Here is a 27274-nt window from a genome sequence, read left to right as displayed (position 1 = left end):
ATGACTTAAAATGTTTGTCAACTACCTAAATGTTTCACTGACGAAAACAAAATAAAAACTAAGCTATGATGACTAAATATAAGACTAAATTGACAATTTCATCTTTTGATTGATTCATTGAAGACTTTGCATAGGAAAAGATACAGTTTCATGACAGTAGAGTTCACTGGTACAAGGTCAACTAAAAGGATACAACCAAAAAAGCTTGTAAATTGAGATCCTGCATCAACAAATAGAAACTAGACTAAAATGTTAGGGAGGGACGAGTGGAGAAGATATCCAGTAGAACTAAAAGACAAGTCAGCTTATGTTTGGTTGCACTCGGGTGTTGCACTCTGAAAATAGCAGATCTACAAGCTCACAACGTGCCCCACTAAACAATTTGAACTAGAAGTATAAGTTTATACATATAAAAAATGGTCTACCAGAGGTATAGATATGCAAGTTTTTTAGATGTCTAAACTTAGACTAGACGTCTAATATACGTTTAATAGACGTCTAAGTTTATACCTGGGTCTAAATTTAGACGTCTAATAGACGTCTATATTTAGACCTTACGGCCGGACGTCTATTAGAAGTCTAAATTTAGACCCAGGTTTCTACCACTTTTTCGAGTCACGTGTTCAAATACTGGATTCTGATTGGCTAAATTCCGGAGGTTATGAGAGAACTACTGCCGCAAAGTTGTGTGAGGACTTGTCCGAGATCAATGAGCCTCAGTGTACATCCGGGGACTTCAGGAGGTAGTCGGAACACCTTTCCCCCAACCAACAAATGACCGTGGCAACGGTCCTATGTTCACTAACGTGCATGCTATAGTCGCCGATTTATTTGGATCCAATGCAATCCGCCAACTTTAAAGCCCCTTTTCTCTGAACCTATGCCTTTCTGGAAGCGAACAGCCTCTATTTACGGCCGGAACGGTACTTCTAACTGACGTTAGCTTAGCTGTAAGCTAGACGCATGGATTAGTATGGAGTTGGCGCCATCTGTTGGTGAGTAGAAGATGTTGTTGGTGGAACTATCTGCTGTCTCGCGGAAGTTTTATAGGCAATAATGATTGTAACTTAAGATCCTTGCAAGTTACAACTATGTGTTTTCTTTCATGTATAAGGGAAAAAGTGGTAGAAAAGCTATTTACCACTCGGGGTCGGACATTATGCTCTGATAATGTCCTCTCACTCGGGGTAAATTGCTTACATAAACTTAGACGTCTATTAGACGTATATATTAGACGTCTAGTCTAAGTTTAGACGTCTAAAAAACTTGCAAATCTAGACCATTTTTATACGTATAAACTTAGACGTCTGGTATAAGTTTAGATGTATATTAGATGTCTAATATACCTCAAAATGTTTGCTGGGACCTCAAGGGGCGCAAAACAATGGCAGTGTCAGTGGGTTCGATCCACGTTGGTCCTGTTGGGTGTTAAGGAGCAGCACAGCCTCGGCTAGGCGCTTGCTTACAGAACAGCTTCCATAACAAGAAGCATCAAATCAAATGTTTTATATTTCTATCTGGCATGGCTACACATACCACCAGAGATAGGGAACAGAAACACATTGTTTGTCAGTCCATTTTTTATGAGCGTGTTTATGAGCCAGCCTCGTTTCTCCACTACATTCTGATCCACTTTATTGAATTAAGGAGACGCACAGGATGGGAGCTGGCGAGCAAAGGACGGCCGAGCGAGACTGGAAGTGAGAACGACAGATCAGAAACACAGAGAGAGACATCCGAGACAGAAAAACCTAAGGAACAGCGTTTCAAAAGAGTCATATACGTAGTAGGGTTGAAATCTGAGGGATAACAGAACCGTATTTTTCAGCGGTTGGGCCAAAGACTGGGTTGCAGGACATTCATGGACGCAGTGGTGGAAAAGGTACTCACATGTTTTACTTAAGTAAAAGTACTAGTAAGACGCCCTTTAGGGCGAGGTCACGCCACAAGGTGGACATCAGGGATGTGGACATCAGGGATCTCCATAAATGGGCATAAAAGAGATTTGTTCCCCTGGCATCACAGGGATTTTCATATCTCCCTATATGGGCATAAAAGGGATTTACCCCCTGGCATCACAGGGATCTCTCTAACAGGGCATCAATAATATTGATGACATTAGGGAACTCCATATATGGGCATAAAAGGGATTCTGTTAGTGTGACATCACAGTGAATCCAGAGCATGAGCGGCAAACCCATTCTGGTAGAATGGTTCCCCTGACATCACAGTGACATCAGAGCATGATATCAGAGCAGCAAACCCATAGACTTGGGTAGTATAATGTGTACACGGACGTGGACAAGCTGTGACGTTTCTCATAGTAAATACCTTTCTCAATACTGAAATGTAGAAATACTCTACCTATAGAAAATATTCTACCTACGAGAGTGGATTCCGCCAATGCATTTCAATGGGAATGGCATGGATTTATGGTCTTGCGCAGCTTTCAGCAATGTGTCGCATCGTAGATCGTCTATTTTTGTATTCCTAAAAGTACAATATTTGGATCCGAGATGTAGTGGAGTGCAAGTAAAAGTATTGGAAATAAAGTAAAGTAAAGTGCAAAAACCTCAAAATTGTACTTAAGTACTTGTATTTAGTTACTTTACGCCACTGGATAACAGAACCGTGTTTCTCAGTTGTTTTGCATGGCCGTGACCCAAAGGCTGGGTTGCAGGACATTCACGGATGTGAACAGCTGGTATTCTGGTCTGTTGAGTGTCTAATAACACACACTCAGACGGCCACATTCTTACCATTAAACAAGGAGATACAAGGTTCCACGATTTAATAAGGTTAGTAGAGCTGGCACTCTTTTGTACACCATGTATGTTGAAGGGCCCCATTGTGTATTAGTACTGTATGTGATTGCGATGATTATGTTAACTGTTTGTGTTTTGTTTTGTTCGTTCACTACACTATACACTCTGGTTCTACTAAATAGAAAGCTCTGTTCCTGGAGAAACGGAGTGGGCTAAGAATGGTGATAGTATTAAGTATTTATTGATATAAGTTTTATCGTACTATAAATGCGAGAAGTCTCTGCGTGTCTGCGTGTCTGTCTATGTGTATGTAATCCGCGTATCTCGAGAACTGTTCGTCCCACCGCGGAGTGCAGTGCTGGGCCTCGACCCGACCCGGCGCGCGGTTTTCCGAAACCGGCACAAAACGTTTGGAATCTCCTTATGCGGAGCTGATTGTTGACATCAGGCTGTTTCTGAGGAAACGGCACAAGCACTGACTTATTGTGACATCACATCATAAAAGGCTCTGACATCACGTACGCCACATGAGTCAACAAAAATCATCCGCGTAACTCGAGAACCGTTCGTCCCACCGGCTTCAGATTCGGCAGCCGCGTTCCCCGCCGCGGCGCGGAGTGCAGTGCTGGGCCTCGGACCGATTCGCGGTTTTCCCAAACCGGCGCGAAACGTTCGGAATCTCCGTATGCGGAGATGATTGTTGACATCAGGCTGTTTCTGAGGAAATTAGCCGCAAGCGCTGACTCATTGTGACATCACATCATAAAAGGCTCTGACATCACGTACGGGTCGTACGCCACATGAGTCAACAAAAAAAGCCATGTTTACGTATTGAATGTCATCAGTATGACGTGTTCTGATGTTCATATATGGGCTTAAATGGACACAGGCAAACATATGGCCTGTGTCCTTTCCATATATGACAACAAGTATAATGAGGTTTGCATTAATTAACAACTTGGGTGCCAAACTCTTTCAGTAACAAGTTAAGGCCACTAGGGCTCACCCTGCCAAAAGGAGTTGTCTCGTTCATGAACGAGACAACAAAGGGTTAACTGTACAGCGTGCTGCGTGCATGCTGTGACCTGTGAATGACCCTAGTCATACGTCACTCCGTAGCACAGAGAGAGAGAGAGAAAATGGATGCTCTAGGCTCCATTGATTTCCATTCTACTCTGAAAAAACTACTCATAAAAAGGGCTTTATCTATGAATGAGGTGAAAAGAACGCCAGGGAAGCAGAGATCTGATTGTTTTCACGCCAGGTCGCCGACTAGACGCTCTAGTAAGTGTTAAAGGGGTTAAAGGTGTTAAACGTTTAAGGTTCTAAAGGTTTTAAAGGTGTTAAAGTAAATGTTAAAAGTGTTGATAGTGTTGAGTGATATTAGATTTTTTTTAGGATAAAGCTAGTTCCTAGGGTCTAATATGCAGTTACTATAACTCTAATATTTGGTCTAACGAGTGGTTGCTAGGGTAAAACAGGTGGTTACTATGGTCTAATTATGTAGTTCCAAGGTTTTAAAAACCCGCATTTCATTAAAATGAATGGCATTTTTTAGCACACACACACACACACACACACACACAAGCAAATGCTGACGAATCGCAAAACTCACCGACTCAGTGACTAAAACTTCCCTAGCCTTCTTTTACTACCCCTCCTGCACATGGCATGCCTCCAGGCCCCCGGCTAAGCATGCCAAGCTAATGCCAGCCTAGCTAATGCCAGCCTAGCCGCAGCCTTCTGGCACCCACAAGCTACAAACATTCTAGAGGCTTAATGTTCTCATTAATGAAAGGCTTCAGTAACGGGGACAACTAACTCCAACAACCCCGAATCATGAATCATGATTCATTGTAATCAAACCAGCGTCATAATGAACATTTGAGACTAATGTGACTACAAGATCTTCTAAAAACAGAGAATATGATCTCAGTGTCTCAGTGGAATAGCAATAGTAATATAATCAGTGAACACAGAATAAAATACAATATGTGTTATGACCCAAATGGACCCGGAGTTTTGAGCGGTGCTTTGTCTGTATTATGTATGTATTTGATTTGATTGATTTATTTGCACAATAAGAAAACAAACAATACATGTTAACATTATTAAAAAAAAAGCATGAAAATATGTGCAGGCGAGAAAGGAAGCCCATAAAGGGCTTATACAAGGTTCTCACCTTAAGTAATAAACAAGTAAAGTTGAAACACAATATTCAAACTAGAAAACTAAAAAACTATTTTCCCTCGAAAGTGTGTGTCTGCGCGTATGTGTGCGTGTGCGTGCGTGCGTGTGCGTGTGCGTGTGTGCGTGCTTGCGCGTATGCAGAAGCATGGCCACTTTAAGTGGTAGAATTAAATGTAGAGGCTTGATTTATCAGGCTGGCCTTCAATCTATGTTTAAAATTACTAATTGAAGATGAGGATTTGGCAATAAGTATGTGTGTATTCCAGAATGAAGAACCTCTGTCTTTAATGGAGAACTGGCTATGTGTGATGCGACTAAAGGGAGGATGAAGATTGTCCGATTGTCTAGTATTATAATCATGAAATTGTGAATTGGTCTTAAAATATTCTTTGAAAGGTCTAGGAAGCATATTTGAAAGGTATGTACATTTATAAATGAAAGAACAGGATTGGACTATGTTAATGTCATAGATAGATAATACATTTAATTTTCTAAACAGAGGGGCAGATGGGGCCAAATAGGAAGAAGAAGTAGCTATTCTTACAAATTTCTTTTGGGCAATGAGTAATTTGTGTAAATTTGATGGATATGTACTTGCCCAAACAATATTGCAGTAAATGAGATATGGATAAATTAAACTGTAATAAAGTGTTAAGAGGCAAGCCTGATTAACCAAACCCCTGATTCTTCTGATGATACCAAGAGATCTTGAAATTTTGTTGGTTACCGTATGAATGTGTTCTTTCCAAGACAGTTTTTCGTCGACTAGGACACCTAGAAATTTGGTGGATGAAACTTGATTAATTTCGATCCCACCAATAGAAATCTTAGCTCTATCATGACAGTATTTTTTGTTTTTACTTGCAAATACAATAAAATTGGATTTCTTTATATTTAGAGATAATTTATTTGCAAGAAACCATTCTGAAAGCATAGCTATGCCAGAATTAGCTTCCTTAATGAGCGAATCAAAATCTTTGTGGGTAAGAATCAAATTGGTATCATCAGCAAACAAAATGGGTGTAAAGGATGAAGACACAGCAGCTAGGTCATTTACATAAATAAGAAATAATAGGGGTCCAAGTATAGATCCCTGAGGAACTCCACATGACATCTTAACTTTGGATGAACAACAACCATTAGCATAGACAAACTGTTCACGGTTATAAACATAACTAGACAACCATTTCAATGTTACGTCATGAAAACCATAATTATATAATTTATCAAGTAATATAGTATAATCAACAGTGTCGAATGCTTTAGAAAGATCTAAGAATATGCCAAGAGCAAATTCTTTGTCATTAATGGATGAGTAGATTTTTTCTACCAGCTGTAAGAGGGCCATATCTGTGGAGTGATTTTTTCTGAAACCATACTGGTGCTCATATAAGATATTATGTTCATTTAAATGGTGCAAAATTCTGTTATAAACCAGTTTTTCCAATATTTTAGAGAAACATGGTAAAATTGATATTGGGCGATAATTATTGAAAGTTCTTGAATCACCAGATTTATGCAAGGGAATAACTTTGGCTATTTTTAAATCATTTGGAACCTCCCCAGATTTCAGAGATAAGTTGAAAATGTGAATAAGGGGTTTAATGATTGAAGAAGATACTGATTTGACCAATGAAGCACCAATATCGTCGTGACCAGCTGCTGATATCTTCAAGTTGGAAATTAATTCCAACACCTCTGATTCATTAGTTTCTTCAAACTGCGAAATACTAGGGAAGTTACCCTTAATGTAATCTAAATGATTACAATTGGGAACTCCCATATCCTTTGACAGAGATGATCCCACATTTGCAAAAAAATGGTTAAATTCATTTGCTATAACCACAGGGTCATTATATATCTTTTCACCATCTTTAAACTGAGATGGGAGGGATGCAGTACACTTTTTTTTGTTAAGAAGTTCATTGACAACCTTCCAAGTGAATCTGATGTCTGATGATTCTCTGAATTTATTAGAAAAGTACATTTTCTTTGACATCCTCAATAGATGAATGAATTTATTTTTATATTTTTTATAAATCGCAGAATTAAGTGGAGTCGGATTAGTGAGGAATTTTTTATACAATTTGTTTTTTTAAATGGAGGATTTTTTGAGACCTGTTGTAAACCAGGGTTTCCAAAGACCTTCACCAGCTTTCTTCCTGGGTTTAACCAAAGGAAAGCAGCGATGAAAGACAGAATTAAAAGAATTAATGAATGAATGATAAGCATGCTGTACAGAAGAATGTTCATAAACATCATCCCAGGAAATGTTGTCAATCAACCTTCCAAACTGCTCCATGTTTTTAGCATTAAAAATTCGAAATTTATAGCTATTATTTGTTTCTACATGTCCACTTTTATTTGGCAAGGAAAAATGGAATACAGGAAAGTGATCTGATATGTCCGTTAGTAGAATACCTGATTGTGCTACATCGTTCAAAGAATTTGTAAAGATGTTATCAATAAGAGTGGCAGAAGAACTGGTCACTCTTGTTGGCCTGTAAATCACAGGATAAAGACAGTTAGAGTACATGGAATTTAGGAAATCAGCAATTGCTGCATGTTCTTTTTTAAATAAATCAATGTTATAGTCTCCTAGCAGGAAACATAACTTGTTTTCTTTATTAATTAAATCTAATATCAGTGACAAACTATCATTGAAAGTTGTTATATCTGTATCAGGGGGACGATAGATACATCCCACTATAACATTCTTGCCATCCAAAAGTGAACATGAAGGTATTTCAATAAAGAGTGACTCAACATCAGTTGTATGACTCTCAAAAGCAAGATCATCCCTTACATAAAATTGAAGCTTGTTATGAACATAAATTGACACACCACCTCCCTCTCTCTCTGATCTACAGGAGTGAATAGCATTATATAAAGACATGTCATATAGGTTTTTTGTTGATTCTGAGAGCCATGTTTCTGAGAGAGCAATGATAGAAAATTCCTGATTCAGTGAAGATAGATAATGTACAAGACGGTCATACTTATTACTGCTAGTAAGGCGCTGAACATTCAGGTGAAAAGTAGAAAACATATTTGAGTGGGAGTTAATACTTTCTTGTAATCTGTTAAATGTTTCAACATTGAAATATTCACTAGTGATCGATTCGTTTGCGTATTTCAGACAATTCAGGTCAGGATCAATGCAGATGTTATATTTATTATTAACGTCAATTTCAATGAGACTGAATATCTTGTCATTAAAATAACTATTGAGAGGATCTACATTGTCATTCTCACTTGTTAGAGCTACAGATTCAGCAGACTGTGACAGTTCCATTTCCAAGTTGGTTAGACCAGATGGGACAGTAAGAGGACTGTTACCCAAGTGTGAATTCACCATAACAGTTAAAAGAAACAATAAATACAATTAAACGATATATTCAACGTAAGCCATTGACTCAATCGGCCTCAGATGTCGCCTCAGAAGCCTTGGTTACAACAGGCTTGCGGGAAGGGGGGTGGGAAATCAGCTGATCATATTTGAGATATGCAATGTTTCCTTTTTTGCGTTCTTCCAGGAGAAGGGGAACTAATTCTTTCCGTTTCAGGCGGACTTTTTCAGAAAAATCTTCATTTATGAAAATCTTGGAACCTTTGAGGGTTTTTGCCCTTTTCAAAATCTCCTCCTTATCCTTAAATCTGAGCATCTTGGCTACTATAGATCTGGGTCTCCCATCAGGCAGAATGCCCGTCCCACATGCCAAGCAAGGTTGTGAACCTACCTCTGGTCTCTGGGATGCTCTGTGTGTCATATTCATTGGGTTCTGTAAAACATAAGAGGAGACATCATGAAACAAAAATTACACCCTTAATACTCTGAGGGTCCAGGGGCCCACAGTCAAGTAACGTGTGTGTGTGTGTGTGTGTGTGTGTGTGTGTGTGTGTGTGTGTGTGTGTGTGTGCACGCGTGCGTGCGAGCGTGTGTGTGTGTGTGTGTCTGTCTGTTGTGAACTTTTGATCTGCCATTGACTGTTTTGAACATGAGCACACAGTATGAGGTATGGCTCACATCACAACTATTCAACACACTTGACGACATACACATACGGTACACAATATCATATACATGTGTATGACATATGTGAGGTTTACAAATGAACCTCCGGGCTCTCTCACTCTATTCTACTCTCGCCCCTCCCGTCAGCCTCCCTCTCTCACTTTATCCCTGTTCTTCTTGCCTTATCAGTCTCTCTCTCTCTCTCTCTCTCTCGCTCTCTCTCTCCCCCCCCCCCCCCCTTGATCTCTATAGTGGAGAATTAGAGACATGTGATTGGATGATCACATGCATGGCCCCAGCAAACCGCCCGTCTCACTCTGCGTCCCTTCCCACAATCCTCCTGGGTGACTCAGTGTAAACGGTACCAGGAGCCTCTTATAAACCCATTGATCTCGTAGTGATGTCTGTGACCTCACTTGGCAACCGGCTGTGTTATGATGAAATGCTGCATAGTTACTGATATTGTCGCCTCTTATATTTTTTTTCTTCGTAAATTAATATCCAACTTTGTTTGTACTGTGGTGTCACACAAAAGTAGCAGAAATAGCCAATGTACAACTGTAGCTGCTATTTTTAAATTTGAATCTTGAAAAGTAAAAGTTTTGGGCAAATGAGGCTTCTACCGTAGAGCGATAATACAATGCATTTTCAATCAGAGCAAGTTATATTAAGGACATTATGGTCACATCCAGTGCTGGACATATTAAAGTGCCTTTAATTGAGTACTGTACTTACAGTAAGTACCTTTTGTGAATAGCTGTACTACTTTATAGGCTACTAGACTCTCACTCCATTACATTTCAAAGACAAATATTGTACCTCGATTATTCGATTTTACCACTCAAGCAATGCAATGCATGGCGACACATTGTAAACTGTTATTTTCAGAATTATTGATATTTTTTGTGAACATTTCTGGAAAATGTCTACATTTTAATACAGCAATGGATTGTCATTAAAGAAAATGTACTTTGAAATTTTAACTTGTATACCAAGTATTTCTAAAAGCAAGTAGGCTACTCTTTTTACTTTAAAGCACATTATTTGACTGAGCAACTTACACTTGGAGTTGTGTAATATTCAACTTTGAGTATCTATTCTTTGGCAGTTTGGCTCAAGTTCACATCCCGGTAGGAACAGATATTATCTTTCTCCTGCTGGGATGCTCCTCTGTTTACATAATGCCCACGCTACACATCCTATCACAGATGTGTCTTCAGCCTCAGGCCTAGAGTAGAAGGATGTTATCACATCATGTTTGAGCCCATGAGACAAGGGAGAGGAGACGATGCTAACGAGACATTGATGAGTCGCCCGTCGTCACCGCGTTGGACTTCAAACACACGCAACGAACACAAATAGGGCTTTTCATCACAGCATCAATAATAACTCTGTTAATGACGCCCGTTCGTCTTAACACTGTGAGTTCCTGAGTACTGCTGGTCGCTTGAGGATAGAAGACGGATGACATTCAGAGTCGAGACGTGGACTGTTCTCTGAAAGTGCTCAGCACACACAGCTGGAGGAGGCCAGAGCCGGAAAATCTCAGAGAAGATGGAAGAGATTAAAATCCCTCTGTGAGATTTGGCAACGTGCTGCGGTGGGCTTACTGTCTGAAAAAAAAGGAAATACTTCACTTTTGAGAAGTCACTAAGACTGGGACTCACAATGCTCTAAAGTTTAACCCTACATGTCTGCAGCATCTGTTTTATGTCTTTGTGCTCCATACATGAACTTCTATCAGTTTTATTTATTGTGATTTCATATTATGTTGCTAGAATCACAATACATGTTATGTAGCCCTGCTGCAAACCAAAAGTTCCATCAGGACTATACTAGAACATCATGTCCTCAAATAGGGGAAGGGGATCAACATTATGTGATTCCCTTCTTTCTTTGGCCCGGCAAAAGCTTGGTTGTGTGTCTCAAAGAATATGATTATTGGCAGAATCGCGGAAAGTTAGAATATTGGTGATCCGTTTTCATTTTTCACAAGATCGGTGGTTGTTGCAAATGCATGCACTACAATACTTCACCATTATGTTGCGCTATGATGAAATAAACCCATAAAATGCAACAATGTGTGCGTTCCGTAATGCAATTCCAATGGATGAAAGATGTGTTGTTTCACACGGTGAAGGAATGGCGGATTCGGCCAAGCCCCGAAACACCCGCGTGTGTCTCAAAGAATATTATGTTGCTAGAATCACAATACATGTTATGTAGCACTGCTTCAAACCAAATGTTCCGTCAGGAGTGCTTATAAGTCATGCCAAGCATTTAGAGTACACTAGACTACACAACAATAGCCTACTGCTTCTCCATCAGGGACGTGCTGGGCCTGGGAAAAAGAGTTGAAGAGGCCCTCATTGCGCGCTATAGAGAGAGAGATCTCTCTCTCTATGGACGGGTTTCTGGTCCACGTTACACTGATAAAACTAGATGCGTGTGCAGGGTCCGTACCAAAATTAGCCAATGAAACCAGCGCTCCCCAAAACAACAGGTTTGGGGATTGGACGGAATTGATTACATGATACAGTCATCTGTGCATTTAGTCTCAATGTTTGTAAACAAGAAACCCGTCTATAGCGCTGCTGCTACTCAAAGATTTGCCATTTCAGATCATGACAAGTGACAAGCCAGTGGGCCAATTACATGAGTTATATTTCGTCGTTGTCGAGTGCAAACCTTGTATGTCCAAAACCGTTTGTTTTGTATTTATCATTTAAAAAAGTAATTAAACTAGTGAAAACAGCCGATCTACAAGCACACAACGCCTCGCACCGCGAGGCGTTGTAGATCTGCTGTTTTCACTACTTTTGTGCAACGGCCTTGTATGATGAAGCAGGGCTTTGCTTTGCAAAAAAATTTACACATTTGAAACTTGGAGATACGAGGTTTCTGCCCGACTGTGACGATTTACTTTGTTGGCAAAAATGGAACGAAGGTCGACATTTAATTTAATTTTTTTCCCTAATGGCCGGCCTGGACTGGCCGGGAATGAACCGGCCGTTCGGGAGTTGTCCCGCTTTTCCCAATGGCCAGCACGTCCCTGTTCTCCATAAAGGCTTTTCATTTATTGGGGATTTGAGGATATGAGGAAAAAGCTCCGCAGATTTCCAGCGGTGGAATGCGAGGAACAGATGGACGTTTTGAGAGAGTTGGCCTCCCCAGCTTCACATTCTGACCCTGATCTGTAACCTAAAATCCTAGAAAATGTCTTTACAATGTTGTTTAGCTAGAGGACAGTGGCTGCAGGGTCCGTGTCAAATTCGTACAGTTCCATTAAGAGCCAAGGGAATGTTTTAGTTCACTAAACAGGAAAGTGTTTTGTTACATCTCACACAGACTTATTTCAGGGTTTCTGACCAGCAAGCAGCCTTCTGGTCTGGACTCAAGCTTCTCTTCAATTCATAGCACATTTTAAATTGTAAAGGGACTGCATTTACATAGTGCTTTTTTTTAACCTATTCATGCACACATTCACACACCGATGGCGGAGGAAATCATGCAAGGCACCAACCTGCTCACCGGGAGCAGTTAGGGGTTCAGTGTCTTGCTCAAGGACACTTAGACACATAGACAGGAGGAGCCGGGAATCGAACCTGGAACCTTTAGATTCCAAGAGGGTCGCTGTACCACACCTTCTTTTATTAAACAATTTGACAGGCATAACCATGCACTAACTATACATTTACGCTCAACAGGATAACACTAACCTTGTGTCACTAGTCTTTCCATCTCGGAGGAAAGCCTGCATGGTATTCATTTTAAACAGGCTGTGTGATCTTGGCGGTCTTGGCGTGGCCTAAACCGGCAACAGGCTTAGAAGCGGCGTTGCTTTGTTTTGGTCCCCCCTGTTTAATTCTCCAATTCCTATTTAAATGCTAGAGAAGTGTAGTCTTGCCAGTTGCTGCGAGTTGGACTAAAAGATGGATATAACCAAACAAACTTTTAAAAAAATAAGCAAAACTACGCATCAAGGGTTTCATTGGGTAGGCCCTAAAATTATATGTCCTTGAGCGCTGGGAATTGTTTTGGGTTAAAACTGATTCCGGTTTGGTAGTTCCGGCCAAAGTGTAGTCTGTCTAATGACTGCAAAATGACGTAGGCTGTGTCTGCTCCCAACCTGATCAGAAACCCGAAATTGGAAGTGATCCTAGGCTAGGATAACACATAGATGTGAGGATGTGAAGAAGAAGATGAAGAAGAAGAACAACAAGAACAAGAACAAGAACAAGAACAAGAACAAGACATATTAGTTGTTTTGGTCTTCCCACCGTCATGCTGAGAAGTACTGTGTTCTCCATTCAGCCTCTTGAAGAGCGATCGCATAACCTTGGCACTGCCGAAGCGTTTGAAACGTGAACGCACATTCTCGTGGTACCACTCCAGTGTGCCGATCTTCAGGACCCTGCAGAGAGAGGGAGGGGTGATCAAAAGGTGCAGTGATGCAGAGTGTCACAGGACTGATCTTTATTGACAAATAGATGTCTAGTCAACATCTCTGAGTAATAAATGAAACACCTACAGTACACTACGTGTACTTGAGTACATTAAGGTTACTTTGTACGTGTAAGGAGAAGTCAGCTAAAATGCCAAAAATGTTTATAGACAACTGCTCACACTGTGAACACAAACAGCCGGTGAACTGTTTTCCCCGAACATCTGCTTTTGTGTGCGGCCAGATTCTCTGGTGCTGGAGCATGATCAGACAGTGTCTTGTAGATTACATGCATCAGATTCAACTATGCAAGTCAATAACAGATCTGTCAGAGTGTCACGTTGCAGTGAATGGGAGCCTTCGACACCCATCCAAAAGACTTACTGAGACAATGGTTACAACTTGAAATCTTATATATTACATCACTCACAAGTTCACAACACAAATGACATAGACCAGTAAATTAGTTTAGCTGTGTGGCTCTCAGTGTATTCCATTGAGTTTAGTCTGAAATGTTTTACTTTTAGTAAAGCGCGTCTTGCCTTCTACGGGATGAGACGTGACTGTGGGCCCCTGGACCCTCAGAGTATTAATGGTGTAATTTTTGTTTCATGATGTCTCCTCTTATGTTTTACAGAACCCAATGAATATGACACACAGAGCATCCCAGAGTTTAGTTGACTAAATATTAGTTGACTAAATATCATAAGATTTTAGTTGACAAAATCTACAGTTGATTTAGTCAACTAAAATCTATTCTGGCAGGCCGTGATGGCATCGTAATTTTGCACTGATTTTACACTCGATGAATGACAATAGACGATCTACAAGCTCACAACGCAACAAATATAGTTCTTACTTTCTTTCTTATATTCCGTCTTTATAGTTTTAATCATCATAGTTAGTTTCTATTTCTTTTTATTGATTTATCAGTCGACAAACATTTTTCCTTGTAGTTTCAGTCAACGAAATGAACCCTGATGCCTCCATAGCTAGTAGAGGCACCTGAATGCGGTCCGTCTTGCCTTGCCATGCGACAGGGGTCACACACCCAGCCGCATTCCTTCTTGTTGTAGCGGCTGCAGGACTTGCAGGTGTACAGGTTGCAGTCCAGACACTGGCGCTTGCTGTTGACCAGGAACTTGAAGGGCTGCAGGCAGCGGATGCAGTGCGACTCTGCGAGGCTGCTCTGCTTGCCCAACAACTCTCTCTTGGTGTCTTCCTTCTCGATCTGGGTCTTCAGGTCCCTGAACAAAAGGCATGGAGGGAGAGGAGAAAGGCATGGAACAGTTGGAGGATGATTTGTCAAACAGACAGTACAGCAGCAGTGTTCATTTCGACAGCAAATTCTGATTTAGTCTTGGTCTTTTGAATAACACACATTCAGTTTTAGTCTTAGTCCATTAGTCTACTGAAATTGTTTAGTCTTAGTCTTACCGGTATGACCAAATATCAAAATAGTCTTTTATTCTTAGTCTTAATGGAGTGTTAATTTCGTCAGCAAAGATTTAAAGTGCTCTATTTTCATCCATGCCTTATCCCTAAACCTTTTTGCAATTTTTTACTATTTTGAAAGATATTTTTGAATATTTCAAATAACTCATCTATAAACTCACAACTTGTCGATATAGATCGGCTATTTGAAGTATTTTACAATATATTTTACAGTTTTAATAAATCAAATGTTTCAGTGCACTCGAGTTCACTGAAACTGTAAACTTCACTGGGAATGTAATACTTATAACCATAAATAGATTAAACACAAATGTAACTGGAACACTCTGTCGAGGTGCCAACTTGCGTCTTGTGCACAAGTAGGCCTACTTGTGCGCCAGCAGAGCGAGCCATGAGGTGCACTCACCACTGGCATCACCACTGGCCCTCAGTGGCTGTTAATGATGACGTTGCCAGAAATACTGATCCCTGCTTGGGCTACGGGCTTAAACACAAATGGCTACCTACCGTACCTACCTACATACGCAGCCGAACGCAGTACTTGCGTGTTCTGCTGGCTCAATTAACTATTTCTATTCTGTTCCCATACTCTATGGGCACACTTTGGACAACATATGCTGATACCGACTGATACATATCTGTGATAGGCCAATATCGACGGACAGGCATAATAATCCTTGACGGCTGGGGTAGCGGTCCGGGTAGGCTGCTCATGCAGCCCGACAGTGACCTTTGCTGCATGTCACTCCCCTTCTCTCTCCCCCATTTCCTGACAGTTTACTGTAATCTATTAATAAAGGCAAAACGCCAAAAAGAACATCCTGGAGGCATAGGTTAATAGAGGCAGTAACACATGGGGCTTCACAGAGCCTGGATGGAACACCGCAATGTACCAACAAACTAAAGAAATTCAAAAGAACAAAGACTGTCCATGCCTGTAGTCATTTTGTTTTCACATCTGGGAAGTGGGAACATCTGTATAAGCTACAAAACTGGACCCCAGGCAACAAAAGACCGTCTCTTTTTATTCTCTCTCTCTCCAGGGAATACAAAACTGATATGAACAGACCAAAGGCAAATGCCATCATTGTGGATTATACCTGCATATAGCCACAATGATGATGGCGTTAGCTATTGTATGAAGATTATAATTTTTTCTTTACGTTAATGCTCCTCTCGAATCAGTAAGGAGCATCATAAATAATTCATGTTGTTACATGAATGCAATGATGTTTTATACGTCATTTGAAAGTTGAAAAGTAATCATATCCTTGACCTTAAAGAGACCATAATGGGAAAACATCAAAGCTATGCCTGCAAAAAGAAAAAAAAAAAAGAAAAAAAAGATAAGACGATGGGTAAGAACAGGGGATTCATGTGCCTATTGATGGAAGATGATTGTTCTCGCTCCTTATGCAACAGGTGGAAGACGTTCATATGCACTAAGCCTCTTGGATCACTGCTACAGTACTGTATGTTTTATCACTTACCAGACCCCATTTATAAAAAGTTATTTCAATTCATGATTGATCTGTTATCCCAAACTGGACACTACATAGTACATACTGTATACATTTTATCCTTTGATGCCACTTAATTTAAGAAAACCAATGGAAACACTTGTACAAAATGAGCTCCCTGGCTATAGGGATTGTTTTTTTTTTGGCTATATAATCAGTTTTAATCAGGGATCGAAAAAAGAGAAGGAGGATCCGAGCACTCAAAAAATAAAAAGGAGGGGAACGGACGTAAAAGCAGTGTACTTTATTTCAAGACATAATAAAAGCCGACATGTTTCGACCCTCTCGGGGTCTTCATCAGGGCATATAGGGGATATTAATATAGGGGATATTAATCAGGGATCATTGCCAAGCTGGCTTGTGGTGGACATTTCTTTTACCACAGACACAAAATGACCAGACAATAATATTACCACAGGCCTGGAATTTTATAATAATAGTAATTAGTAATAGTATTAGTGGACTCATAATGTGCCATAGTGTCATACATACCTACATACCATACATATTCTAAAGAAAACCTGGAGACTTGACATGCAGTAATTGGGTATTATGATCAAAATAAGAACATGGTGTGTACAATCAAAAATCTACAATTTGCCAATGACAAAAGTCTTTGCCACGGACACAGTTGTTTGTGTATGGACATATTGATTACCCCTGGTATTGATTAAGTTTGTTTTAATGCAGTTTACATGTCACAGAGGAGGGGTGACTTTTCGTCGGCCTTGTGTGCCCTGACAATTCAATGGAGCGTTTAACAACAAGGACAAGGTACATACCGGTAGGTATTTTGTTAAAATGCACAGCTCACTGCTACTGAGAAACTAGATAGTCTATGTATACACATAATATGGTAATCCTAAAGATGAAATTCTGCGCTTTATGTGTATAAGTCACAAGTGTACAGTTGTAACAGTTGTATAGCTGTACTGTGTGATGTGTTGTGAGTTGTTGCAATGCACTCAATCAACGTAATGGAAACAATTCCAACCATGTTCTTATACTCCTCCCTGAGGTGGTCTGTTTATGTGCAGAGAGATTTCTTCCAGGTTCTTACAGACATGGGACAAAAAACCCTGACAGAGAATCAGTCAAACATGCTGTTATTCTACTTCCATAATGGAAACTCAACGTCAAGGGTTTTTTATTGCATATATAAAACGTAAAGCAGCCAGCATGATTCTTTCACTAGATATTGCTCGTCCCCTAATCCCCTAAACTAGTCTTTCTTCCAGGGATCTTGAGAAGGAACGTGTCCTTTCTTTTGGTGTGACAGGGATGCAGCCAGCCCAAACTCCTCAATGAATAGTTTGAACACCATAATCAGTGAATAATAACCCATCATACAACCGGCACAGATTCGACCACACTCAAATTGTAGTTGACATGCTTTTAAAACGCCAAAGCCAAGAACTCTTTCCAGACCCAACAACTCTTTCCTCAGTGCCGTGTGGCAACGAACCTTTGGCAGCTGCCGCAGTGCTTATAGAATTTCACAAAATGACATTATGACTTTTGAGTCACTTCCATTTCTGTTGGATAAAATGTTTGAGACGGGTTTATAGAAAAAGCTCATGTTGAACTCTGAACATCGCAGAGCCTCAGTCGCGGCTCTGTGCTGCAAAAATGCTGACAGTAGCAAAAGAAATGTTTGCAATAACAAGCCTCCCCAAAAAACCCAGTTTGACTAGAGGCCTGTTTAGAATGAGAGGACTGTCATTGTTTATCAAAGTCCTCTTCGGGTCATGCTTCTCCAATCATGCCCGGCTCTACGGGATAAAAGGGAGACTTACGTAAGCATCCGCCTCTCTCTTACGTAGAGGGCTTCAGCAGCTGCTAGATATCAGTAGTGTGATTAGACGCACAGTATAAATCTGCTTTGCTCTGGAATACAGCAAATGGCAGCGTCTTGAGTATATCATCGCCAGCTGAGTGGAAACCTTGTATGTCCAAAACCGTTGGATTTTCAGGAAATGGAAAAAAAAGAAGCGGCCCCTAGAGCCGGAGCTAGCTGGCCGTCCACTGCTCCTAATAGTTAAGAAGGTTCAAATGCAGCGTACAAGTGCTGACGCGGACGGTCAGCCTCATGGCAAACACCTGTGTGAATAATCGAAATAATTACTTCAGACAGAATCCCAAATATAGCACTTAAAGCATGACTCTGCAATTTGAAACAATTTGTGCCGTGAGATTGCTAGAAGGAAATTGACTCAGCAATTTTAGACTGGGAAATAACTATACACTATAGAATGTGTGTGCCCGGGAAGGGGGCGTGAGTATTACAGTAAGACAAACCAATACACGCATTATTATGATGTCGTGGCCATTTACAGTAGCACCTATTTAGAGATCCTGGGGAGCTGGTGAGAGGGATCGTTATTATTGTGAAACGTCCTCCTCCGTTCACAGATGTTTCACAGATGTCATGGTCAAATGGAGAGCTAGTAATTAACTCCAAACGTTAATTCTAGTTACTGAGCAACAAGACCACAAACTAAGGCGGCAAGCAACAGCTGAAATGACTCAGTCTCGCCCACAGATCAGATGGGGAATTCAGCTAATTTAACAGAATTATTTCTGTTGGTGTTTTGAGGTCCTGAGAGCCAAACTCACCAACTCTTCACAGTAAAATCCTTGGCGTTATAGTCGACTGAAAGATGCTGGAACATTTTCACGTACAAATGTAACCAAATGGACCCTTGTGAGCCTACTTGGTTACATTAACACCCCTGTTTAGATTAATAGACGAATTCTCACTCCACTGTGCATAATTCATCCTTCATTCAAACCTTTACTGTACAACAAAATGACACTTATTATCCAACATATAGTAGAAATGCCATAAGCAATGATTTCTTGTAAGGAACATTTTGGTTGCTGCTACGGCAGCAGTCAGACCCTTTCATAATGTGATTAAGAGCAGGAATTGCGGTGTTTAGCTGAAGAATCCTGCAGGACAGGAGCCAGACATTCACCCAGACTACTGTCTGCTCCCATACATGGAGATCTGCTCCGAATGCACTTGCACGTGCGCACCAGTGGTGGAAAAAGTACTCACATTTCTTACTTGAGTAAAGGTATCAATACTGTAATGTAGAGATACTCTATTTCTATTACAAGTAAAAGTCTGGAATTCAAAATGTACTTGAATAAAAGTACAAAAGTATTGATATCAAATTATACTTAAAGCTGTACTGTGGAAGCTGCTCAACTAGTGGTCAGTAGCGGTAATGCTTTTTTTGGCCGTTTTACCGCGGACCACCGGAACGGGGGTCCACCGCGGCCGCCGTGACCACCTCCGCCTCGCCGATACGCATCCGTAGAGCCGTCTCCCGTCATTTTTAGACCAGGATTGAGGGAGTAGCAGGCAAGATTCCTTCACCAATGTAAACACAGTTGCTGAGGGAAGCTACTTCCTGAAGAGACAGCAAGACTCGCTGTGATTGGCCGGTGGTGTATGATCTGCGCTGTGATTGGCCGGTAGTGTATCATGTGGGAGATGACATCATTTTGCCGGGAAATACAGCCCCTGTCAAGGCTATGTAGAAAACATATAAAGAAAAGGCTTTTGGGGCTGAAATTAACAGAGTGGGTGTTCTAAAACTTTAGTGATTTAATAGTTAGGACAATTTTAAGATTTGTTTTATTAAAAAAGTTACATAGTATAACTTTAAAGTACCAAAAGTAAATGTTTGAAAATAGCCGATCTACAAGCTCACAACGCGTCGTGTTAAGCCTACTGTAGGTATAAATTAGGACTAAATTGGTTAATGTACAGTATGTCTATAAGATTATAATTTATATCTGCAAAGTAACTAGTAACTAAAGTGTTCAAATAAATGTAGTGGAGAAAAATATTTGGTTCCGAGATGTAGTGGAGTAGAAGTAAAAGTACTGGACATTGGAAATACTCAAGTAAAGTACACATACTGTACCTCATAATTCTACTTAAGTACAGTACTTAAGTAATTGTACTTAGTTACTTTACACCACTGGCGCACACTTCTCGATTCACCTCTTTACTTCTATTTCTCTCACATTCATCTCCTCGCTCAAGTCTTCCTTTTATTTTGACTCTGAATATCTCAGTACTCATTCAATTCCTTTTACTCGCATGAAGATTAGCTTTAATATGGATGCATACAGTAACTGACCATTTGCCAGAAGAGACTCCAATGATATTGAAGAGACACTCACGCACATAGACGCATGCACACATGCACAGACACACAGACACACAGAGGGGGAAACATGTTCAGAGAGAAGCATACAGACAAGCAAGATGAGAGAGAGAGAGAGAGAGAGAGAGAGAGAGAGAGAGAGAGAGAGAGAGAGAGAGATGAGAGAGAGAGACTTATACAACGGAAAACCATATAATAAAGATAATGGCTTCCAGAGGCCCACAGTTCTGTAACATTAAGCACAGTTAAGGTTAAGTTAAGGCTGCATGGACGTTGCAGACAGTTTTTAGAGAGACATTTACATAAAGCAGGTTTATCCTCATGTGTAGGAAAGCACTTAAACTAATTGACTTGAATAGATGCCTATAGCACAGACAGATATACAGTATCTGACTCCATTCATAGCCAGCTGTTATCCTGATCTGATTTTTCAACCAGGCTATTTACCAATAAAACACATACTGTACATCTTATTGCTCTGTTGCCTTGGGAGGAGACAATGTTTTCATACTTTTACATACAAAATTCTCATTCATGTTCAGTGACTCCAATGCTGTTCTGTAAAGCATAGCCCTGCTCATATGAACCATCATTTTGTAAAGGCATCCTGTCATAAATAACAGTCAGACTCTCCAGTCTCCAAACAAACAGCTCTCACACTGTCAGGTCTAACACAACCTGCTCCAAGTCTCTCTTATAATCACACACTGTAATAATAAAAAACACACAACTGTGTACACATCTCCAACTCTTGATTTTCTTTGTTGAATCATACTGTACTTCGTAAGGCTCACTGCACCTTTAAAGACATTAGCTACGTATGTTTACGGTTATGTAATTGTTGTGTGATTTTGAGGTTGATAAATGACCTCTGAACATTTTAGCGGGTAGCATTTCATCCTGAGGGAACGCAGGCGGAACATGAGGGACTGATATAAAGAGTACAGACACTTGTGGCAAGCAGTTAAGTGAAAGCATGCAGGGTTTGTTGTCTGAATGTCTGTATCATATTTTCCCAATAGAAGTGGAGAGAGGTCCAGATCACTTCAAAACTCAACATTAGATGTTTGTAAAAAATATGTTTGATGTTCTCTGTTAAAAAAAAAAGAAAACTCAATAAATATATTGTTAAAAAAAAAAAAAACTCAACATTAGTTTTATGTTTTTCAAAAAGGCCAGATAGCAGAAAATACTACTGCACACAGGTACATGTTCATTTGGACATTTGGACACATATTGTACACCATTCAACTCGCATAAGCATATCCTTGTATTACACATAAGCATTTAAGATCATATATTTTATATATATATATATATATATATATATATATACATAAAGTGGATTTGTGCAATTGAGGAATTGTCATTATGGTTCAAGGGGTTAAAAACCTCAACTACAAAGTAAACAAATAGCCTGTGATTGATTTGAAACAATCGCATCATCACTTTGTAGAGAGGCCAAGAGAACCCAAGACAGTAATCAAAGTAAGAGAAGAGTAATTTCCCTCTGTGAAATGCATAGTCTAACATCTAAATGTAAGTATTTAAGTTTCATGTTACACTGTAAGCAGAGTCCTTTGTCCATGTGCTTTACTGTTCCTCCTGTGTTCCTGGGTAAAGGTTGGACTGACATCGCACACACGTGCCACGGTAAAAGTTTCTGATTGGAAATGATGCACAAGGAACATGATCCCACAGAGTTATTCTACTGAGGTCAGGAGAGGAAAACTATGTCCCAAATCATTTTCAAAACAAGTTGTTTTGTCTTCCACCATCCAACATATCTGTGGCTTGACAGCATCAAGGCGTGACAGTTTTTAAACATAAAACCACATGAGTTAAAAGTCTACATGAACTATTTATAGATTCCATGAGGCCTTGGTCAAAGACAACAGCGACACTGGACAAGCAACAAACAAAGGTCCTCCTCTGAAACAGAACACAAACAGCTGAGGAGGAACTTTGACCTGGAACAAAGGCCTAGAAAGGCTGAAGTTGTCACGATTTGTAAACTGTAGACTCTCCCGTCTCTCTTTCTGTCTCTCTTCTCCAGCCACTGTCTCTCACGTCTCTCCTTCTGTCTCTCATCTCAGTCACATCTAGGGATGGGACGATAAGCGATATTATTGTTTATCGTGATAAAAAACACTCACGATAATCGTACCGTGGAGATTTAATTTATCGTGATATCGTCCTCCGTCATGCACTGGGATCAATTCACCTTTTATTTGCCGAGCTGCATACCCGGTACCACTTAAACCCTCTATAATTCCCTCTATCCTTTGGCAAATGTTCCGCCCCAGGATAAAGGATTTCGATTATCGCGATAATATCGTAAATCGCGATTCTTTTGTCACAATAATCGTGATATGACATTTTCATATCGTCCCATCCCTAGTCACATCTGTCTCTCTGTCTCTCCTCTCCAGCTGCATCTGTCTCTACGTCTTTCTTTCGGTCTGTTCTCCCCAGCCACATCTGTCTCTCTGCATCTTTCTTTCTGTCACTGTCTCTCCTCTCATCTCCTCTCATCTCTCTCTCTCTCTTTCTGTTTCTCCTATCCACTTTTCAGTGAACTCATCGGATGTGCTATTCTCCACTTATCCGCAAGATTTGAATTTGCTTGTCTGTGATGAACTGCTTTCCTGGTCTCAAACCCTTTCCTGCTTCAGCTCTTCATAATGGTGGAGGGAGGGAGGGAGAGAGAGAGAGAGCAAGAGAGAAATCAAAATGAGACATATGGGGGAAAGAGATTGGGTAACATGTCCTTAGGTCGAACACCCTTTGGTCCGACCACCAAAACCTAACCTTAACCCTAACCCTAACCTCAGTAAAACTATGCCTAAACCTAACCCTAACCTTAACCCTAACATCAGTAACCGTGACGCGGGTGATTATCTAACCTGCTGACGCTGGTGAGTATCTAACCTACCGACACGGGTGAATATCTAACCTGCTGACGCTGGATGGATCGTCGGATAAAAAAATCATTCATGTCACTGTACCTGATTATTCACAGTAACTTTTAAGTTGTGTGCACAGAATGTATGAAGCATGAAACAATACCATTAAAAAATGGAAAGGCCTTAAAGTAAGCTTTAAGATGGGATTTAAAAAGAATATAGTGATTGATCAGGCAGGTTGTTCCAGAGTCAAGGAGTCACGTAACATTCACACTTTATCTTCAACCACAACTCGGGGGCCACCAGCAAGTTGCCTGCTGCACACAGGGTCATAAAGGGTCAATTATACTCCAAACGTAATTAGGGGCCAGGTCATGAAGTGCCTTAAATGTAATCAGTAATGGGCGCCCCGTGGCTCACCTCACCCATTAGGCGTGAATACCACATAAATCAGGCTACAACCCTTCCCTTCCCACAGCTGGTTCAGGTTCGAATCCAACCCCAGGCACTTTGCTGCACGGCATCCCCTCTCCCTCTCTCTCTCTCTCTCTCTCTCTCTCTCTCTCTCTCTCACGGTCACTATGGCAAATAAAGCAGACATCTTAACAGATAACAGCAACTAGTGTAAGGAAGTTCAAATAAAGACGTTTGTGTGGTTTAAGGCAAGAAAAGTGTGTTTGTGTACTGTGGCAATGCATAGTCTAACATCTAAATCCTCTCACAGCGACACATGTGCTATTTTCAAATAACCTCGTGTCACCAGGCTTTCTCGGGGGAAAGCCTGGTATTCGTTTACAACGGGCCGTTTGAACCAGTCTAGGCGGAAACCACAAGCAGAAGAAGCGTTGTCGCTTTGTTTTGGTTCCCCCCGTTTGTTTCCCCAATCCCTATTAAAATGCTCGAGTAGCCTAGTGTAGTCTTGCCAGTCGCTATGAGTTGGACTAAAAGCAAAAAACAAATTTTCCAAAAGCAAAACTACGCTGCATCAAGGGGTTTATTAGGTAGGCCCTAAAAGTATGTCCTTTGAGGACTACAACATGACGTAAATGGTAAATGGTGCATTTATATAGCGCTTTACATAGATTGTGCATTACATTCACCCACACATTCATACACCGGTGGCAAAGGAAACCATGCAAGGCACCAACCTACTCACCCGGAGCAATTAGGGGTTCAGAGTCTTACCCAAGGAATCTTCGACATTAACTCAGGGGGAGCCCGGATTCGAACTGGGAACCCTTCGGGAACCCTTCGTGCTTTAATAACGGTTTCTCTACCCCTGAGCTATGCCGCCCCGTTGAGTGGTTTCTGCTCCTGATCGGATCAAACCCCAAAAAGTGAAGGGATCCCAGGCTAATTTTCAAATAGCCCATGTAAAGTGGTAAAACACAGCCTACCCTCGCTTCTTTTGGGCTTGTTTTCATAGATCTGGCCAATTGTTTCTCTTGCAAAATCTGGCAACACTGGTCACAGCAGCAACAACAACCAGTCAGAATGAAACACAGGACAGGAGTTATGCTACAGCAACGATTATATGCAATCTCAATTGGAGCCGACATAGACAAGATGGTATACAAATCCTACAAATGGCCGGCATCTAACGGAAATCTCAACACGTCCTATGTTTACTGCATGGTGCTAGATCCTGCAAGATGTTGCTGGGACAGAGAAAGGTCAATAATAAAGTTGATTATCTCCTGATGTGTCTCTCTGAAAAAAGCCATTTTAGTATGAAAATGTTGGGAATATTGTGTGGCTTGTGACGTTCGGGTCCAATATTTAGTTCAGTGACCGTGGAGCTAATAATAATGGTGTGTTCACGTTCACTCTCCTATTGGAATGAATAGACTCCATCAGAACCTGCTTTCCGTCTCCTAAAAAGGCTTCCGCCAACTTCACACAGCTGTGTGTTGTTGCGTTTGCATTAACAATCAAAGTCCAGGAGCCAATCATTTCACTTCTTTGAGCCTAATTATTCAGAAAACCCCAGACCCCAGAAAATCCACTGGATGTTCAAAGTTCATTTTTTGGGGGGTGTACTTGAGGTCATGAGACCTTTATGATGGATAATATGCTGCTATTGATATTGACTTGATGTGGCTATTAAAATTATCAATATAATTCACCATATTCTATAATTGCACCAAGAATTCTGCCTTGTACTGTAAACACAATCAAGCAAGAGATACAAAGAAGGAAATTCCCTCCCTCATCAGTCCATCTCTGTTCTCCCATGTCTCCAGGGGCGTCACACCAAATTCTGGGCCCTGGGTACAAGGATTCACTGCGGGCCCCCCATGAATGTTAACTATTGAAAAATAGCAGATATACAAGCTCACAGCGCCGCACCGAGTGCCACGCTGCGAGCTTGTATATCTGCTAATTTTTTTTAAACGTGAAAATGTGTGCAAGAAACCTATGTCAAGGACCCCCAAGATGATATGTATTTGGCCACGGACCCCCATCTCAAAATATTTAGTTCCAGGGACCCCCAGAAGCAAAATTTGAGTTAGAAATGTTCACTTAAAAAATCAAAGATTTTCACACATTTTCACAACTTTTCAAAAATAGCAGATCTACAAGCTCGCAGCCGCGCTGTGAGCTTGTATATCTGCTATTTTTCAATAGCTAAAGTATAAAATAATTAAGGCCCCTCCACCACCTTGGGCCCTAGTAACTCAGTCCCACTTCCCTACCCCTTGTGACGCCCCTGCATGTCTCCCATGGGAGAACGCATCTCACGTGCACTTGGCTGTCTGAGTCATCTGCTGTTGGTTTGTTACAGCGGGCTGGAGTGGTCCAATCATGTGCCTCGGAGTGCACGCACATTTTCAAACAGATGAAATCTACTGACACACTTTCAACAAGAGGGCTTGTTCAAATAAACTAGGTTGCAGGTCGACTTGTCCAGTTGTTCTCAACTCTATCATGGGAACAGAAAGCACTGCTGGTTTTGATTCTATATCTAATCATGAGCTGTCAGTCATACGATCTGCAATTACTTACCAGACAGATATTATGATTATACTAGGAGGAAGATTTATTTTCAAAAAAGTGTACAGAAAGTGTTCAAATTATGTTTTTATGTGGCCACACCCACCAGTTCATTAAAGGGGCACTCCACCACTTTTCAACCTATCTTCATATAATAGGTCCTCACTAATGTTCATGATAAAATATCAAAAAAAGATTCTACTCAGTTTGGGTCTCATAGGAGAGCTGTGGGTGGGTCAAATCCTTCCTACCGGTGACATCATCAATGGGAAATGCAAGCTAATAGAAACTGCAGGCTTTCTATTCCTGAAAAAGTTGCAATGTTAAAGTGGAAGCCATTGTTCTCGTGATAATAAAAATCATTTTTTTTCCCTTCAAAAATATGATTTAAATGTTTTTTGTCAAACGATGATGTCACCGGTAGGAAGGATTTGACAGCTCTCCTATGAGACCCAGACTGAATAGAAAAGAATTGTGCTATTTTATCATGAACATTACATTAGTGAGGACCTATTATATGAAGACAGGTTGAAAAGTGGTGAACTACTCCTTTAAGTATACCTGGTTTACCCACCTTAAGACTGAGGTCCTATTTTCTTCTCTTCCCTATCCTTTATTTAACCCATTTAGGCCTAACCTATAGTTAGGCCTAAATCAGAATTTAGCCTGCAAAAACAAATATGTTGCCACATATTGTGTAAGCCCCTCCCATACACTAAAATGTGTACCCGGACTGAATGGGTTAGATGTACTGTACATTAAATTAATATTCTGCAGACAAATGATGACTTTCTTTCTTTT

The 27274-nt window shown here is 40.6% G+C and overlaps 1 protein-coding gene across 1 annotated transcript in view; it reads right to left on the bottom strand.

Annotated features, from left to right (window-relative positions):
* The window catches only part of mlphb (melanophilin b), a gene marked incomplete at both ends in the record, with an annotated part of 57211 nt that overhangs the window by 27748 nt on the left and 2189 nt on the right, over nucleotides 1-27274 (bottom strand). Inside the window, 3 exons of the mRNA XM_080752888.1 lie at nucleotides 8696-8737; nucleotides 13251-13384; nucleotides 14440-14661. Coding sequence (XP_080609014.1) covers nucleotides 8696-8737; nucleotides 13251-13384; nucleotides 14440-14661 — 398 coding nt within the window. The remainder of the gene's footprint in view (nucleotides 1-8695; nucleotides 8738-13250; nucleotides 13385-14439; nucleotides 14662-27274) is intronic.

The sequence above is a fragment of the Nannobrachium achirus genome (assembly GCF_963921795.1).
Source record: "Nannobrachium achirus genome assembly, chromosome: 22".
NCBI classification, from domain to species: Eukaryota; Metazoa; Chordata; class Actinopteri; order Myctophiformes; family Myctophidae; genus Nannobrachium; species Nannobrachium achirus.
This window is presented reverse-complemented; position numbering and strand designations above follow the sequence as displayed.